This window comes from Octodon degus, unplaced genomic scaffold (genome assembly GCF_000260255.1).
Source record: "Octodon degus isolate 3935 unplaced genomic scaffold, OctDeg1.0 scaffold00080, whole genome shotgun sequence".
In the NCBI taxonomy this organism is placed as follows: Eukaryota; Metazoa; Chordata; class Mammalia; order Rodentia; family Octodontidae; genus Octodon; species Octodon degus.
Window position 1 is genome coordinate 1,827,912 of NW_004524656.1, and position 19,704 is coordinate 1,847,615.

A 19,704-nucleotide genomic window follows, 5' to 3' on the forward strand; every position below is an offset into this window, starting at 1 on the left:
TCAATGAGAAGAAAGAGGTGTACTAACAGTGTTTGGACAGAATATCCTGTCTGCTTCTTGTACTATGGAGAACCACTAAAAAGATAACAATGTACAGTGTATTGACTATCAAAACTGTCCTATTAATAGGCTGTGAAACTGTCTCATTCATATTTATTTCTCAATTAAAAAAATATATAAAAATATGGCCTCAAGGTGCATCCATTTAGCTAGAAATGTCTCAAGCTTACCCTTCTTTATGGATTGTAGTGCTATATTATATTTTTTAAAAACCATACTTCTTTATCCATTCATCAGTTGATGGGCATTTGACCTGTACCTAAGATCTGGCTATTACAAACTGTGCCTCAATAAACATGGGTGTGCATATATCACTGTGGAATGAAACTTTTTAATTCTTTATTTTTTGGTACCTGGAATCAAACTCAAGACCTCATGCTTGCCAGGTAGGCACTGTGCCATTAAGCTGCATCCCTGGGGATGCTTTTAATTCTTCTAAGAAGATAACAAGAAGGGGAATAGCTAGATCAAATGGAATATGTAGTTTTAGTTTTTTGAGGAATTGCCACAGATTTCCACAATACTTGCACCAGTCTACACTCCTGCCAACTGTGGAGAAGGATTCTTTTTTCCCCATAGCCCCACTAGTATTTGTTATTGGTTGATTTCTTAAAATAGTCATTCGTTTTGAAGGAATTTGTGTTGTTTTAATTTGTATCTTTTCAATGACCAGTGGTGTCGAACATTTTTTACATATTTATATTCCATTTGTACTTCATCTGAGAAGTATCTGTTCATTTCAGGCTGTCACTGATAGGCAAAGCCGGCAACCAGCATCTAGCTCTGTGTTGATTAACCCCAGCAAGCCAGCTGCAGATTCAGCATACGGTAATGGATAATCCCAGGAAGGCTATACCTTTAGTTTCACGCAAGTTCAGGCTAGTTTCAACTGTGAGACTATTGCCCAGTTTGGTTAGCTTGGCACCCTGTGCCACCCTGAACTGGTTCCACCTCTCTCTGACACTGGAAGCTGCTAGACTGAGGCAGTTTATAGCTGCTCTGAGTTACCATGTCAAATGGCCCCTCTCCAAGAATAGCTACAGGCTAATCACCCTCTCCTGAGGACATCTGAACCTGAATGACTCACCAGCCTCTGCCATCTGCTGCAACCACTGCTGTTCCACTGGTGTGTTTCTCCACGAAGGTCTCTAGGGATGCCAGTAGTCCCCATGTGTCTCCAGGTTTGAGTCACCCCTGCCACGCAGTGAGTCAGGGCTCAGGGAGAAAACATCCCTTGCCACTTCCATCTTTGTTGAAGTCACTTTTCTCATTCTCCCTGTGGGCTTCATTTCTCACTTTAGATTCTTGCTGAGTCCCAAGGACCCACTGCCCTCCTTCCTTCTCTTTCTTCCATTGCTATATTCCAGCATGTGGACATCAAATTTCAGAGAGGCTTTCTCTGCTGTCCACCACTTTCGCGTATTCTGGGAAGATCTAGTTCATGACTTTCTTATTGTTGTTGTTGTCTTTTTAAGACAGAGTCTCACTACACAGTTCAGGCTGGCCTGGAGCTCTCTTAGCTCAGGCTGGTCTCCAACTCAAACAATCCTCCTGCCACAGCCTCCTGAGTGCTGGGATAATAGGTGTGCGCCACCACACCCAGCCTAAGTTCACTGAGATTTCTTATGAGTTCTAAAGACGCAGTACCAAGCTTTTTTCCTGTAACAGGATGTTTGCATAATTAGCTCTGGAGTAAATAATTTTCCAGATGATTATACAGTTCTCAGAGCAGGATTACAGAGACCACATTACCCTCATCAGGATGGTGCACAATTTCAAATGTAACAACTATTTCTGAAATTAATATTTTTGGGCAGAAGAATGGAGAAGAGGATGTAAAAGGAATTAAGATGTACTATGTACATGTACCAACTCCCTAAGATAAACATAGTCATCATGCTTAGTACTGTAAACATTTACTAAGAAAAATAAAAATTAAAAGTATGTATTTTGGGGACAGCCCTCGCTGGTTGACAACTGAAATCTTAGAAATCAAAACTCAGGATAAAGGAGGATTATTATACAGAGAAAGAGCCACTGGGCAAGAGTAACTGGAGGAACAGAGCGGTCAAGGACAGCCTCCTCTAAGATAGCACAACTGATCTAAGTCTTTTTTTTTTTTTTTTTTTTTTTTTCTTTTTTGGCGGAACCAGGGATTGAACTCAGAGAAGTGCTTATTCTACTGAGCCATCTCCCCGACCCTTGATCTAAGTCTTGATGGAAGGAACTTGCCCTGAAGAAATTACAAGAGCATACGACAAAGGCTGGAAAATTTGGGGAAATCACAAGCAGCTAGCAAAGGTGGAGGCTAAATTGTGATGCTGCAGAGGTTGCAGGACCCGAATGTAAATGTCTTATGCCACAGAAGTGAGCTTAGAACTATTCCTATAATGCAGAGTTCTTAAAGGATTTTAAGCATTACAAGGGACATATTTGCAAGAGTCTTTCTGTATAGTTCAAGCTAGTTTTGAACCCTTGGTGGTCTTCCTGTCTCAGCCTCTCTAATGATGGGATTACAGGCATGTACCACAACACCCACCTTGGCACACTGATTTAAAGGAGACTCAACTGAAAGCAAGATTAGCTGAATAACTGCATCCTACACAATAAAGGCTTAAGTAACAGAATCAGTACTTGGGATTTCAAGACAAAGATAATAGGGCCCATAAGATAGCTCAGTGGACTAATCACTTGCTTAGGCAAGCACAGGGACTGGGGATCGTGCTGCACTGGCCCTGCCCTGGCGTGGCCTGGTGACCAAATCCAGGCATGGTGGTGCACGCTTGTAATCTCAGTGCTAGGGAGGCTGAAAACAGGAGGATCACTACAAATCCGAGCTGTGTAGTGAGATTCTGTATCAAATACATTAAAAATAATAATAATAATAATAATAATAATAATAATAAATGAGTAGTGGGTTAAGTGGTTAGGACCGTAGAGCTGCCAGGGTATTAGGAATGGGGTGAGAGTGACTAAGAAAGAAAAGACAGGAAGGGCTGGAATACATGTGGTACTTAAAGTAGGCTAACCAATGACGCAGATTCCAAGTTTAGCTTTGCATTTCAATATGAGAAGAAATGTTTTTATCACTTTTGTTAAGGATGTTTGTAGTAGGCAGGAAACATCTGGAGGTGGTAGGCAGTCTCAGGAACATTTGAATTTCAGCCTTGATACCATGAGAACTCCGGAGCTTTTTTTCTGGTTCTAGAGATAGGAACACGGCTACATTTCCAAAGTATTACTACGGCGCAACAGAAAGCTTTCTTCTCTATTTATCAGATTGAGAAATTAATAGACACTGTCATTCCTATGCCTAGCCTCTCACACTTCACTCTTTCCCCCTTCCTTTTGGCTTTTTTTTTTTTTTTTTTTTAATACATGTAACTTAAACTTCACCATCTGAACCATTTATTTTATTTATTTATTTTATTTATTTATTTGTGTGTGTGTGTGTGTGTGTGTGTGTGTGGCCAGCTCAGCCCACCAGGGGGCGGGGCTGGCTGGCATGTGGTGCTGGGGGATTGAACCGCAGTCCCTGTGCTTTGCTAAGCTTGTTCTAAGTAGGTGCTTTAGACCACTGAGCCATCTCACCAGCCCCTCCTTTTGGCTTTGAGCAAGAAAAATCCTTTATCCAAAACAGAGAGATCTGCACCCATCTGTATCCAAACAGTTTTAGAATTGTTTCACACCACAGCATAGTAGAGCAACTGCCAGCACTGAGCTCATCCATTTGCTCCATACAAGCCCTGACAAACTTTCCTAGATCCTCCAAGAATGTCATAAAACAAACGCCTCACATCAGCTGTAGTTCATATGTTTAAATTTCTTTGCTTGGGACCAGGGAGATGGCTTGGCAGTATAAACACCAGCCCGACAAGCGCAAGGACTCACGTTTGATCCCCAGCACTATATGCCATACTGGCCCCGGAACTCTGAGCACTCCAGGCACAACCAGCCAGCCACCAAAACAGGGCATGGTGGTGCATGCTGTAATCGCAAATCTGGGGAGGCTGAGGCAGGAGTAGTACTATGAGTGCATAGTGAGACCCTGTACCAAATAAATAAATAAAAGATTAAAAAAATAAATTTCTTTGCTTGTTTGCCAAAAGGATTATACTGATCATCAGTGTTTTCCACCATACCCTGATGCACAGCTTAGTCACAACCCTAGGAGGATCACCCAAGTTCCAGGCCAGCATGAGCTGCGGAGTGCGTATAAAGCCAGCCTGAACTGTACTGTGAAAACCTGTCTTAGGAAGGCAAAAGAAAACAATCTTGCATTCCCTAGAATTAAAAACAAAATAAAGCAAAGAAGCACACGAGCATCTCAGATCCAAATTGTAACTATAAAGGGCTTTTTTTTTTTTTTTTTTTACTGAATCAAACTCAGGACCTTGCACTTGCCAGGCAGGCATTACGCTACTGAGCTATACCCACAGCTCCCAAATTGTATCTGGAAAAATAAATAAATTGAACCAAATTGCAAGGCTACAGCTGAGCCCAATGTGTGTCAGAGAGTGAGTGAAATCCTCATATTACGTAAGTTAATTGTAAATATATTGTACAACTGAATGATCTCTGCTTTCCAAATGTGTCAGATGGTTACTTCTATGTGGTCTGTTTTTCTTCACAATTAATCCAAGATTTGGGGAAAGGAAAGAAAAGCAGATGGAGTCAGATTTACTTGAACATATTAAGCACTAGGGTAGAAATTTGCCCCAAACACCAAAGCTTGAGCTAAGACATCACCATTGTCACTGGGGAGCTGGGAAAAGCTCTCTATAAAGTAGCCATATAGGTGTTACTCAAAACAAAAATAAAAGAGGGGCAGGTGTTTCTGCAAAGATGATGATCAAAGCCAAAGGCACACTGAAGGTCACTGGTAAGACTCAAGAAACATCAGGTTTGAAAATGAGCTGATCCAGACGTGTGAGTGCAGGAGATAAACACAAGGCCAGGTCCAGACTGCACTGGACTCACATGGGTAAATGTACAATAAATGCATTATCTTAGTCCAAAAAGCCTTTAGTCAAAATATCAAAAGTCAGGGCCAGCCAAATAGCTCAGCAGATTTAAGCACGTGCAAGCAGGCGCAGGGGCCCGGGGTTCGATCCCTAGGCCTGCCATGCTAGCCCCAACCCCAGGGCATGCTGAGATGGCAACTGAGACTGGGCGTGGTGGCGCAGGCCTGTAATCCCAACTCTTGGAAGGCTGTCCAATCTAGTAGTGAGACCCTGAACACCCTGTAGACCCTAAAATATAGGAAAAAAAAAATTGAAAACTAATCTTGTATTTCTGCATTCTTTTCGATATATATTATGGGAGGGAGAAAGCTGCATACTTTGGGGTAAAGGGAAAGGAATGTTAATGGAAATCTTAGGTTCAATTCCATGCTCTGAAACCCATCTTGGAAAAGGGCTTTTCCCTTTTAGACTTTAAAAGGTTTAGAATCCAAGTTTTGTAGAGATGGAGTCTAATATTCCTCCTGTATTAATTTTACAAACATAGAAATTAACTTTAAATGGCTGAGAGTTGTACTCAGGTTTTGTATCCATAACAATTCAGGGCTGGGGAGACAGCTGAGCAGCATAAGCGCCTGCCTGGCATGCGCAAGGTTGTGAGTTCAGTTCCCAGTACTGAGGGGGAAAAAAAGTCATCTCCCATAGCAATGTAAATCATTCTTGTTCACAGATACAAATAAATGTTGTCCATGTAATATTTATCTTTCAGTCCCAAATCTCATTTGAACTGGTTATAACATCTTATTAGTTCTATCATTAATAATTAAAATAAAGGGCTGGTGAGATAGTTACACAACTGCTTAGGCAAGTGCAGGGACCAGGGTTTGATTTCCCTGCCCTGCTGGCCCCGCCCCCAGGCATGCTGAACTGGCCACCAAGTCTAGGCGTGGTGGCACCCCCCTATAATCCCACCACTGCAGAGACTAAAAATAGAATCACTATGATTGCAAGTTGCATAGTGGTACCCTGAACCAAATACATAAACAATGAATAATAATTAAAATTAATCCCTGAGGCTTTTTTCATATATATATATATGAATGACAGTCATGATTTTACATTTTTTACCTTTGATAAAAGTATCTTTACACTTAAGATACTGTGGGGGGGGTGGTTATTTTTACCATCTCTAACACAATACCAAATGCAGAATGTCTTTACTGGGTGTGATGGTGCACACCTGTAATCTCAGCTCTAGGAAGGCTGTGAACAGGTAGATCACTACAAGTCCAATCTTTTTTTTTTTTTTTTTTGGCAGAACCAGGGATTGAGTTCAGGCCCTTGTACTTGCCAGGAAGCTCCAATGTAGTAGTGAGACCCTGAGCACTCTGTAGACCCTTCCTTAAAAATATACAAAAACAAAAACAAACAAAAAACCCCAGAATATGTCTTTAGTGCTGACTGTTTGAAACAGGGTCTTAGGTAGATCAGGCTGGCTTCAAACACATGGTCTTTCTGCCTCAGCTTCCAAGTGCTAGGATTACAGGAATGAATCACCATGCTTGGCTAACAATTTTTTGTGTGTGTACAGGGTCTCACTACGCAGTGGGAACTCAGTGATCCTCTGTTTTCACCTTTCCCAGTGCTGGGATTACAGGAATGCACCACCATGCCCAGTCTTGGTGGCAAGCTCAGTGTGCCGAGGGCAGGGCCTGCATGGCATGTGGTGCTAGGGATTGAACCCCCACCCCTGCGCTAACCTAAGGAAGCACTTGGTCCCCTGAGCTATCTTGCCCACCCTAATAAATGTTTATTGAATACTATCATAAAATAGCCTAGTCAGAGACAAAAACAACAAATGTACATAAAATCAGTTAACTCTCAGCACTCAGGAGGTTGAAGCAGGATTGTTGCAAGTTCAAGACCAGCCTGGGCTTCAAAGTGAGCTCAAGGCTTCACTGAACTGCATAGTGAGACCCTATCTCCAAAAAAAAAAAAAAAAAAAGGTTAACTCTTAAGAATTCCCTGGTATGGCAAGTGCGAGGGCCTGAGTTTAATTTCCAGTACCACAAAAAAAAAAAGGGGGGGGGGGAAAGGTGCCTTGGTGGAATAAGTACTTCCCTGGCAAGTATAAGGGCCGGGGGGGGGAGAGATGGCTCAGTGGAATAAGTACTTCCCTGGCAAGTATAAGGGCCTGAGTTCAATCTTTGGTTCTGCAAAAAAAAAAAAAAGAATTCTTTCATAGAGCCCTGCAATACAGAAAACATACCCAGAAACCCATTTCCCCAGAAGTCTTTCGTAAGTTGTCTTCAAATAAAAGTGGTGCAGAGGCTGGCAGTGTGGCCAGTGGAGTTTGTGCTTAGCATGGAAGGGTCCTGGGTTCCATCAGCAGTATCCTCCTTCACTTCTGCAAAAGAAATGCTGCAGGGCTGGGGAGATGGCTCAGAGGAATAAGCACTTCCCTGGCAAACACAAGGGCCTGAGTTCAGTTTCATAGAAAAAAAGAAATGCTGCAAAGAAAAGCAATGGACAAAACTCAGTCTCAGTCTGAGAGTCATATATATAAGGAAAGGTTTCATGAGAAGTTAACATTGACTTTGGACTTAAAAGAATGAATAGGGCCAGAGATACTTCAGAAGAACAAGCACCTGCAATACATTAAAAAAAAAAACAGGATTTCTGTAGGAAGAAGTAGGGGAGGTTCTAAGTGGGGAAATGCAGTGAACAAGGGCCTAGGGGCAAACAGAAAGCACAGCTCAGGCTAACAGGAAAATGTAGTCAGACTGACTGCACCCGGGTACATGAAGGGCCAGTGGAGGGAAGGAGTGCGACAGTAATACAGAGGTCATTTTAAAGACCCTTGTCTGAGCTACCTAATCACTCAGAGGTGTTAGGTGCCCAGTAGCATTTTTGAGTTAGAAAAGAGTTGTGTGCTTTATATTAACAAGATTAACTTGGCAGTACTGTTGTAGAATAAATTGGAGTAGATATAAATATATAATATCCAGGCAACTTGAGATATGAAACTGAAGCTCGTACTGTGGACAGTGGAATATACCTAAAATTCTAGCAATAAGGAGGCTGAGCCAGAGGCTCTCTTGAGGTCAAAGGTTCAAGGCCAGCCTGGGCAACAAAGAAATGCCCTATCTCAAAAATTTAAAAAAAGGTAGGGTATGATAATGAGCTCAGACATATGATGGGGATAGAAATAGGCTATAAGAATTGTCACAGCAAAGGCTGGCGAGATAGCTCAGTGGACTAAGCACCTGCTAAGGTAAGCGCAGGAACCAGGGTTTGAACCCTGACACAGAGCTGGCCACGAAGACTAGACAAGTGTGGTAGCACACACATGTAATCCCAGCACTGCAGAGGTTTAAAACAGGAGGATCACTAAGAGTCTGACCTTTATAGTGAGACCTTATAGCAAATACGTTTAAAAAAAATGTCACAGCCATGATGGTATTTAAAACAGGAGGGCAACACTGAATGAATGTTTTTGTTCAGTTACAGCGCTTAATGTTCTTTTTCCATTTCTCCTCTCCTTGCAAGACTTGAGCTCTTCAGCCTGTGAACTCATAGTGTGAGGCTTTTATCCTGTTCTCTCAGTGATGAGCATAGTACCTGCCGTAGCAGTTCAGTAAATATCTGTTGAAGAAAAATATTAAGAGAAAGGTAAAAACTTTCATTATTGTTGTTGGGGACTGAACTCAAGCCCTTCACACTGAGCAGGATCGCTAATTTTTTTTTTGACTTTTGAGACAGGCTTTTGCCAAGTCATTAAATTGCCCAGATCAAGCCTGAACCTGGAACCCTCCTGTCTCCGCCTTCTAGGTGTGCACCCCTGTGCCTGGCTGAGAGAACATTTTTCTTAGAAAGGTGGTAAAGTAAAATTGGTGATGATACTGAAGAATTTTGATGTAATGGACAGAACTAATAGACATTTTATTGGATGGCCTTAAATCTTTTAAGGAGAAAAGATTTGCTCAGGTTTAGAAGAAAACAAAGGATAAGAGCTATAGCCAAAACTGTGCTCATGAGATTCCTATATGCTTATCTGCCTTGTGAGTACTGCTCTATCCATCTGGAATGTTCTTTACAGCCTTTTTCTTCGTGCTTCTCCTTCTCTCTTACTTGCCTCATTGTTCAAAGCCGGATGCAGATACCACCAACTTTTCTGAGAAACTCCCCCTGCACTGTTTCATATAAATCATTCTTTTTTTCTGTTTATATTTCTCTTCTGGTAATCCTAACAGCTTATAAATTATTTGAAGACAAGAAAAGAGACTTACTCATCTGAATGGTTTCTATCAGGAAGCATTTATTCCATGTTTACTGATGTTTAAATCAAATGAGTTTAATAATATGACTGCTGAATCACAGGGAAAATAAAGCTAAAAGTTATATGAGGGAAGTTTTGGAAGCCCAGATCAGCACGGTATTTTGTGACTAACACAAGTGATAGACTAAGAGAATCCAGGGAAAGGTTAAAGAATGAGATACTGTCATGCAAGCAAGCAAAAATAAAATTTGTTTTTTTCTATTGAGGAAGTCTAAACTTTGGTCTCCATAACTGGGAGAACAATGACATTAGCACATGTATTTATATTTTATGAAAGGAAGAAATTTAATTTATCCCACCTAAATTATTATTACTAATCTGCAGTAAAACAAAAACAAAAATTTTTTTTAAAAAAAGGAAAAGCAAACAATGAAACCCTAAGTATCCCATCTGCATTCTAACCATTAACTTTTACTTCTTAACTTCTCCATTCCCTTCACCCAGCTTCCCAAGTTTTATAAGAATGCTGGGGAGATGGCTCAGTAGAATAAGTGCTTGCCTGGCAAGCTCAAGGGCCTGAGTTCAATCTCCGGTTCCGCAAAAAAAAAAAAAAAAAAAAAAGTTTTGTAAGAATGAAAGATTGATTTTTTAGTTTCACTTTTTCTTCTCCATTTCTAAACTTCCTGGAAGAAAAGTCAATGAGCAGTTAAATGATTGCAAGAGGTAAAAGCGAGACAGAGGTAACTGTGGCACATAAGAACAGTGACTTCAATGTGTTTAGGATTCTGTTCAAATGAGTCCTATGACATGGGGAGAACTGCTATGGGCTTGGTCTGCACGTTCCCTCAAAGCCTCATGGAGTCATAGCTGGGGCTTTGATCAGAGGCGGCTGAGGCGAATGTGTGGTTGATTCATGGTGGGTGGTTACTAAATCAATCCACTGATTGCACTGGCACCGCCCGAATCCTAGTAGACAAGATACAACACAAGGGAAAGAAAGGTTTTGGTTTTGTTTTAGCGGAATGGGGATTGAACTCAGGACCCTGCGCTTGCCAGGCAGGTGCTTGCTTATTCTACTGAGCCATCTCCCTGGCCACTTTTGCTTTATTCTTCCTGCCATGAACTGTTTTTCTCTGCCAAGCCACCCTGCATTGGAGCCAACTGATTATAGACAGAAGCCTGTACAAACCGCAAGTTAACAAAACCTTTTCCTTTTTGAGACAGGGTTTCACTAGGGAGGTCAGGCTGGCATCCGTGAATTTACTTTATAGCCCAGCCTGGCCTCAAACTCAGTGATCCTGGGTAGGGGAGATAGCTCAGTGGAATAAGTGCTTGCCTGACAAGCGCAAAGGTCCCGAGTTTGATCCCTGGTACCACCAAAAAACAACAAAAACAAAAACAAAAAAAACACCTCAGTGATCCTCCTGCCTGAGCCTCCCAAGTGCTTGAATTATATGCATGCACCACCACGTCCAGCCTAAATCTTTCTTTCTTTAACTCTGGGTGTTCCTGTTATTTTGTCTCAGTAACCAGTAAAGAAACTAAAACAAGGGGCTGGGGCGATAGCTCAGTAGAATAAGCACTTGTCTGGCAAGTGCAAAGGCCTGAGTTCAATCCCCAGTTCTGCCAAAAGAAAAAAAAAAGAAAGAAAGAAACAAAGAAAGAAAGAAAGAAACTAAAACATAAACTACTTAGGGAAACAAAGCTACTTGGAAAACTGGAGTGAGAAAAGAACTAGACAGCATCTAAAAACACCTGTCATTAGGAGTATAATGTATTTTAAAGAAACCCCACGTAAGTGGTAGAAAATGTAGAAGATGAAGCAAGCCAGGCAGGGTGGATGTCTATAGTTCTAGCTTCTCAGCAGGCTCAGACAGGAGTAACACAAATTAAAAAAAAAAAAAAATAAAAATAAAAATAAAAATAAATAAAACAAGTTTGAGACCAGTCAGGGAAGTTTAGCAAGGCTGTCTCAAAAATTTTTTAAAAGGTGGGGGAGGCTGGTAAGTAGCTCCATGGTGCTTCACACCAGTCATTGTGTACCCTTTCAGAAATAGTCTATGCTTAGTATATTTACAGTCTTACATTTGCAAACTTTCCTTAACTTAGAATGTGTGGTCTTCAGGATGTAATTCACATTCCTAACTTTCTCTCCTTTCATACAACACCGTAATTCATATTCCTAACTCATAAAATGAAGTGTTGCTAAGCATCCAATGAAATAATTAGTACTTTTTAAATAAATGCTACACAGTATAAGGTACTATTCTTGGAAGGAGAAATGTTTGCGCTTTTATTTGTTTAGAACAGAGGTCTCTTGGTTCCAAGCCTGACTACTTGGAGCCACTGCAAATATTCCCTTTCCTCCTCTTAGTAACATCAGCAGAGAAAGAAGGCTGGGAGTGATGCTGATCCTGCCTTGGTCTGTCCTACAGGTGATCACTTACTCCAGTCGTCGTGTCTACAGTAATTTCTCTGAGGAACAAAAGGGCCGAGTGGCTTTTGCTTCCAACTTCCTGGCAGGAGATGCCTCCCTGCAGATTGAGCCTCTGAAGCCCAGTGATGAGGGCCGGTACACGTGCAAGGTGAAGAACTCAGGGCGCTACATGTGGAGTTACGTCATCTTAAAAGTCTTGGGTAAGGCAGGGTCCAAGGCAAAATCTGCATCCCTGTAAGGTATCTATGGAGGGACTGGCAAGTGCATCATGGTGCTATAAAACTTCGTGTCAAGTACTTTGTATTAGAGGCCGCCAGTTCCCTGCAAAGGAGCGTTTATGTTCTATGTATTAGCCATAATGAAAAAAGAAAATATAATCACAATTTTCCATAATAGTCCATCACAAATTTCAATAACCTCTAATATTTGCATGGTACCTTGTACTTCATTATATTATTCTTGTGCATGGTGGTGGTGCAGGGAATGGAGCCAGGGCCTTATGCACGCTAGGCAAACACTTTGCCAGTGAACTACGTTCTCGCTTAAGTTTCTCAAGCATGAGTCAAATTCCTTATTTTCTTTAGTGCTAGGGACTGAACCTGGGACTTCTCATACATCCCCAGCCACCACTACCCCTCCCATCTTTCTTTTTCAGAGGTTCTAGGAATTAAACCCAAAACCTTCATACTGAGCTATATCCCCAGTCCTTTTTACATTTTTCAAGTTTTGAGACCAGATCTTACCACGCTCTCCAGGCAGGGCCTGAACGTGCAGTCCTCCTGCTTCAGCCTCCCAGGGTGCTGAGGCTGCAGTTGTGCACCACATCTGGCTCCCATTTGTTTTTAATTTTGGTTTAGACAGCAAAAATTCCCAAGTTATACTTACTTTCAAGTTCATATATATTACCAGTATTTCACTATTAGTAGAAGCATGTTTAACTTTCCAATAAATAAGAGCACTTCTTCTTTGAGATTATTCCCACACTGAAAAGTACTTTGGGAGCTTCTAGGGCAACTGCTGAAAATTATACTAGGACCGCTGGTGGCAGCTAGAACTGTATATGGTGTAAAGAACAGGATGGGGTGACATCTGGGGGGAAAGCATGGCTAGCTGTGTCCCAACTCCGAAGGCAACCATATGAAGGAGCTAGAGAAACAGCTCAAGAGGACTGTTTCTGCAATGACTCCAGTATTTGCCATTATCTGTGTGTGTGTGGGGGGGGTAGGGGTGTGTGTGCGTGTATGTATGTGTGTGTGTATGTATGTGGTACCAGGGATAGAACCTGGGACCCTGTGCTTGCCAGGCAGGCGTTTATGCTGCTGAGTTATCTCCCTGGTCCTGAATCTGCTATCGGGAGAAGCTCTGAGTTATTATTTTTCTCTCCCCAGTGAGACCATCCAAGCCCAAGTGTGAGCTAGAAGGAGAGCTGACCGAGGGAAGCGATCTGACTCTGCAGTGTGAGTCATCCTCGGGCACAAAGCCTATTGTGTATTACTGGCAGCGAATTCGAGAGAAGGAGGGAGAGGATGAGCATCTGCCTCCCAAAGCCACGATTGGTGAGTCCTCAGCCCACCATTACACTGGGCCACCAAATGCCACTGTATCCATGCATCATACATCTACATGGTCAGAAAATTCCTACATAACCTTGCATATACCGCGCAGAATCTCTCACGCTCTTTTTTTCTTCCATCTGTAAACTAGCATAGAAAAAAATTTCTTTGTTCAAATGGCGTTTGGAGGTATTAAAAAGAGATTATACTACACAACTCCACAATATCTATTTTGTTTACTACCCCTCAAATGTTCACAACCTTTTGTAACTTTTGAGGAAGTATTACAGTTCAAAAAATATTTACGAGGCTTGCAAGATAGCTCAGTGGCCTAAGCGCCTGCTTAAGCAAGCTCAGGGACTGGAGTACACATGCCGGGCTAACCCCAGCCCTGGGCCTGGTGGCGCACACCTGTAATCCTCAGGCTGGGCAGGCTAAGACCGGAAGATCACTATGAAGTCGGAGCTGCAAAGCGAGACCCTGTACCAAATAATGCAGAAAAATAAAATAAATATTCACCTGCTTTTTCATGTCCTATCACCTCATTCTTATGAGACTGTATTACACAATCTTAGGTAAATGATACAGTACAATAAACTGCTACTGGGCAGGGGAGATGGCTCAGTAGAATAAGCACTTCCCTGGCAAGCGCAAGGGCCTGAGTTTAATCCCCGGTTCTGCCAAAAAATAAAATAAATAAAAAATAAACTGTTGGGGCAGGGGAGATGGCTTAGTGGAATAAGCACTTCCCTGGCAACCGCAAGGGCCTGAGTTCAATCCCTGGGTTTGCAAAAAAAAGCAACTGCTACTAAGGGGACTTGCTATCATTCTGTGTATAGACTTCAACAATCCTGGCCGAGTTCTGCTGCAGAATCTTACCATGTCCTCTTCTGGGCTCTATCAGTGCACCGCAGGCAATGAGGCTGGGAAAGAAAGCTGTGTGGTGCGAGTGACCGTGCAGTGTAAGTATCCAGAGGAATTTTCTGTTTCAGTATTTGGTTTTGCTTTTGTGTTGTAGCTTAGTGTAAGAGGTTTTAATCATAAGCAAAAGTCAAGTCAAAGCCAAAATGAAAGGCTTAGGGCTGGGGAGATAGCTCAGTAGAATAAGCACTTGCCTGGCAAGCACAAGGGCCTGAGTTCAATCCCTGGTACTACCAATAATATAATATAATATAATATAATATAATATAAACACTTCCTGTGTTCTGTACACATTTGCATCTCCTCTGCTAAATGTTTTGCTTGCCTGGCAAGCACAAGGGCCTTAGTTCAATCCCAGGTTCCGCCAAAAACAAAACAAAACAAAACAAAACGAAAGGCTTATTACCAAAATAAATTCAGCAGTTGCAGGGGGACTGCTCAATAACTGTCTGACTCTTCTGGCAAACATGGCAACTAAACAGCCTCAGAAGGACTTGTACTTTGGACCAGAGAGATAGATCAGTGGTCTAAAGTGCCTGCTTAGGCAAGTGCATAGGGACTGCGGTTCAATCTCTGGCACCATATGTCACGCCAGCCCTGCCCCGAGGGTGAGCTAAGCCAGCCAAAAAAAAAAAAAAAAAAAAACAACTTTGAGGCCAAGAATATGACTCATGGCACAGTACCTCATTTTGATCCCCCATCATCACCAAAAAAACTTTAAAAAAGTAAGTGCTTGCCAGGCATGGTGGCACAGGCTTGTAATCCTAGCACTTGGGAGGCTGAGGCAGGAGGATTACTGAGAGTTTGAGACCAGCTTAGGCTACAAAGTGAGCTCAAGGCCAGTCTGAACTAACAGGGAAACCCTGTCTCAAAAAGACAAAACAAATAAATGCCGGTTCCGCAAAAACAAAAAACAAAAAACAAACAAACAAAAAACAAATAAATGCTTGCCTAGCATGCATGAGTTCCAGGGTTTAATTTCTAGTATCACAAAAGTACACAAGACTACTTCATTACTTAAAGAGGAAGCAATCACAATGTTAAAATTGGTCCTAAATGGATTTGACCAGAACTGAGCATGCCTAGCTTCTTTTAACTACCTAATAAACACATGCAAATGAGCGTTACTAATATGCAAATTACATTTACCTTGACCGCAATTTAGAGGAACCACAGGTAACAATGTTAAGACCCTCAGAGGTAACACTGTAAGTATGGTTCCCCCCCCCCACACACACACACACAGAGGCAGAAGAGGAAATAAGAAAAAGCTGGGGAGTTTGCAGAGTCAAAGGATTACCTAAATGTCTTGTTAAGGCATAAGTTTTCAAACATGATACACTAGTGCCAGACTGTCGAGTTGGCACATGCCTGTTATCCCAGCACTCAGGAGACTGAGGAAGGAGGGCTATAGTGAGTTTGATACCAGCCTGGACTACAAAGTGAGCTCAAGACCAGCTTGAACTGCATAGTGAGAACCTGTGAAAAAGACGGAAAAAAAAGATAAAAGATACACTAATTTTATCATCTCAATGAATTCGTCTTACTAAAATGTTGACAAATTACTAATGAGGTCTGTGGCTCAATAACTACAACTGCAAAAATATAAAAAGGGATAGTCAGGGCTGGCCAGATAGCTCAGCAGATTAAAGTACCTGCTTAGGAGACACAGGGACCTGGGCTTTGACCTACTGTGCTGGCCCTGCCCCTGCGGCACACTGAGATGGCACATGAGACAGCATGATGGCACATGCCTATAATCCCAGCATTTGAGAGGCTGAAAAACAGGAAGGATCACTATGTTCAATCTGTGCAGTCAGACCCTACAGATCCTGTACTAAATACATTTAAAAAAAAAAAAAAAAAGGGACAGTCAAAAGAGATTAATAGGGGCCGGGGAGATAGCTCAGTAGAATAAGCACTTACCTGGCAAGTGCAAGGGCCAGAGTTCAATCCCCAGTTCCACCAAAAAATAAATAAAAAATAAAAAGAGTAATAGTAATGGGGTGCTACTCTGGAAAAGAGATCTAGAGATAATCATTCTAGCGTCTGTTCATTTGTGCTTCTGTTTCTGAGAAAACAGATGTACAAAGCATCGGCATGGTTGCAGGAGCAGTGACAGGCATAGTGGCTGGAGCCCTGCTGATATTCCTCTTGGTGTGGCTGATAATCCGAAGGAAAGACAAAAAAAGATATGAGGAAGAAGAGAGACCTAATGAAATTCGGTAAGCCCCAAATCCCCACTAATGAGCTCCCTTTCTAGAACTGGTTCCATAGTAACAAATAAATAGAAGTATCTTCAGTTTCCTCTGAACATAAATTCTAGTAGACAGGAAGTTGTAGCCTAGGAACACAGGGCTGGTTTACTGGGACTTCACTGCAAAACTATCCTTAACAGTCTTTTAAAAGTTCAATTTTGTGTTACTTCTGATTCACTTCCACTTGAAAAGGTATGCAATAAAGAATGAGTATGCCTATAGACTATGCAAGGGTTTATGTATACAAACCCTAAGTTAAGGCAAGTGTATCATTCATGCTGAGATGCATCCTCCCAGTGTAGCAGGATGGACTTCTGTGCTAACAAACCAAACAGTTACCTAAGCCAACCATCAATTCTCAAGAATTAAGGATGTGCTTAGTTTCATAAATGACTGCCTTCTGATGGTATATTTGAGATTTATAAGTTTGAGGAATTTGGGGGAAACTTCAGAATGAAGGAAGCATAGCAAAGGCAATGACATCCCACTAGTACTAAAGTATATCTTTGCTACTTTTCTCTTTAGAGAAGATGCTGAAGCACCGAAGGCCCGCCTTATGAAGCCCAGCTCCTCTTCCTCAGGCTCTCGGAGCTCACGCTCTGGCTCTTCCTCCACCCGCTCCACAGCAAACAGTGCCTCACGCAGCCAGCGGACAATGTCAACTGAAGCAGCACCCCAGCCAGGGCTGGCGAGCCAGGCATATAGCCTTGTGGAACCAGAGGTGAGATGTTCTGAACCAAAGAAAGTCCACCATGCTACTCTGACCAAAGCAGAAACCACACCCAGCACAATCCCCAGCCAGAGCAGAGCCTTCCAAACTGTCTGAATTAGAGTGGACCTGACTCTTGTGCTTTTTTAGGAGTCAGGATCTTAGGACTCTTCCAGCCATTGGAACTCTGCCACCAGCCACACAGACTCCTTGAGAGACGAGAAAAGGTCATTTAAGCAGCAGTGAATATCCCATGGAACAGATTCAGATGAGCGCTTTCCTTATACTACACCAAACAAGCAAAAGGATGTAAGCTGATCATTTCTAAAAAGGGATCTCATTGAGCCTCTGGACTGGAGTGGGGAAGCAGGAGTGCAAATCTATTTGTTGAACAGGAGGTGAGAAGACTGGGGAAAGGGAGTAAATACACCTAAAACTTCTCCCCTAGGATGTTTTGTATCAGTGCTTCAATTCACCATGATCAAGTAAAAATGGGCATTGCTCCTAAATTTTCTATGCATTTCTGCAGACCACTGAATTATTGTGATTATTCAGAGTCAAACAGAATCCACGGCCTTATACTTGTTTGTACCATATACTGAGATAACCGCCTCTAAGGAACTCCTGGGAAGAAAATGTCTTTTTTTTTTTTTTTCTGATTTGACTTCATCTATTGCAAAGCTTGGAAATAAATTTCAAGAGAAGCTGAAGTAGTGGCAGATGGAAAAGAATGATTTGAGCTTCTCCTCTTCTATCAACTATCAGTATCTTGACTTACATTGAACCCTAAAATAAAAACTATAAATTGTATGACAAAGGTCTATGAAAAGCTTTCCATCTTGACACTCAGAGAAAATTGCTAACCAATACAAGAAATGTTTACTAGAGCAATTATGGAATTTCCCCTCAAATCAGATGCCTCTAAGGATTTCTGAGCTAGATATATCTGGAAGGAAATATTTAGTAGGTGTCACTTAGCAATGTCCTTAGAATGAAGTCCTCTAGAGAGAATAAGATCTAGGGGTATTAAAAGATTATGTAACATACCATAATTACTTTTTCCTGGGAACATGTGAAACCAGAATTGAAGACTGAATATGAAAGGGAGATTACATCAGTTTTTTAGGAATAATGTGAGTTTAGTATTCTACCAAACTTGAAGATTCCTCCATTTCTTTCATTTTAGAGGATGTAAACCTGGTACTTTTGAAGTTTCTAGATCTTAAAGTATCAAAAAGATCATAGATTGCCATTATTTCATAATGGGTGTGCAAGTCTATGCCATAAGCATTCCCTCCTGGGAGGCTGAAAGAGAAATTCAGTATTTTCCCAACGTTAGCTTCTAAGAATGCCTATATCTGGGCTGGAAAAAAAAGGGAACTAACACTTAGGGAAGGCATAGTAAAAATACTGAGCGGGTGGCAGGACAGGGTGCTACTAGAGCCTAACATTTTAGCTGCCAGTTTCTTGGAAAGAGTTAACTGCCAAGGATTCATCAAGGAAGATATTGAAAGAACTGATGCAGAAAAGTGGCTGACAAAAAGTAAGCAGAATATTCCAGGATGTTAACTTGCTATTTTAGTAGTTTTGACTACTTGGATTCCTACAGCACAAAGGCTGACCCTCCCATCCAAGTACTTACCGGGCCCAACCCTGCTTAGCTTCTGAGATCAGATGAGATCGGACACATTCTGGGTGGTATGGCCGTAGACACAAAGGCTGATCCTGAAGTAGTCCTTCAAAGAACTTAACACAAATGTCAACTTATCACCATCTATCAATACTGCATAATATTTCTTATTAACGGAACAGACAGAAGAAGAAAAGTGAATGTTGAATGTGGTGGTGAAAGGACTGTCTCTTCAACAGGAATCACTTATAAGAAAAAGGTTGATCTGAGATTTTGCCCCGAATCTCTAGTTTTTCATTCCTACATTTCATTCTCATAATAATGTTCTTACAGAGTATAAATTCATTCTCTTCTAAAGTCCTCTCAGTACTTATCTTTGGAGGAAAGTTTTCATCTTTGGGGAGAAAGATTTTCAGTGGTGCTGGGGAGCAAACCCAGGACCTGATGCATGCTAAGCTGAAAGTTTTAACGTTAAGTTTTATCTTCCTCCAAAAAAGAAAATAAAGAGATACTGAGGAAATAACAGAAATGTCTGCTGTTTGGTTAAGACAATGGGCACATTTGGAATGCTTTTTTTTTTTGGCAGAACCAGGGATTGAACTCAGACCCTTGCACTTGCCAGGGAAGCGCTTATTCCACTGAGCCATCTCCCCAGCCCCTGGAATGCGTCTTATATTATTTCACTGTTAAGATACAAAACTCTACTCTTGATTACATTTTTCTTCTGCAAGTATGGTATCCAGGCAATATCTCTCTTATGCTGTGTAAGTCTGAGAATTCTTATTCTTAGAGTACCTGAGCCAAATGAGCACACTATGGGAGGCTACCTACGTCATCACCAGCAATGTTCTCTTGTTATTCACTACCTTTGAACTTAAGGTTTCCTGTGTATGCCT

At 41.7% G+C, this 19,704-nt stretch overlaps 1 protein-coding gene and 1 long non-coding RNA gene across 2 annotated transcripts in view; one reads left to right on the forward strand and one right to left on the reverse strand.

Moving 5' to 3' along the window:
- Nucleotides 1–18,697, forward strand: part of Clmp (CXADR like membrane protein) — a 100,402-nt gene extending 81,705 nt beyond the window's left edge. The window contains exons 3-7 of the mRNA XM_023721155.1: nt 11,736–11,937; nt 13,126–13,293; nt 14,130–14,252; nt 16,295–16,436; nt 16,995–18,697. Of these exons, the coding sequence (XP_023576923.1) occupies nt 11,736–11,937; nt 13,126–13,293; nt 14,130–14,252; nt 16,295–16,436; nt 16,995–17,295 (936 nt within the window). The 3' untranslated portion in view covers nt 17,296–18,697. The remainder of the gene's footprint in view (nt 1–11,735; nt 11,938–13,125; nt 13,294–14,129; nt 14,253–16,294; nt 16,437–16,994) is intronic.
- LOC111818125 overlaps nt 1–19,704 on the reverse strand; it is a 48,095-nt gene that overhangs the window by 17,264 nt on the left and 11,127 nt on the right. The gene's annotated exons all lie outside the window — the stretch shown is intronic.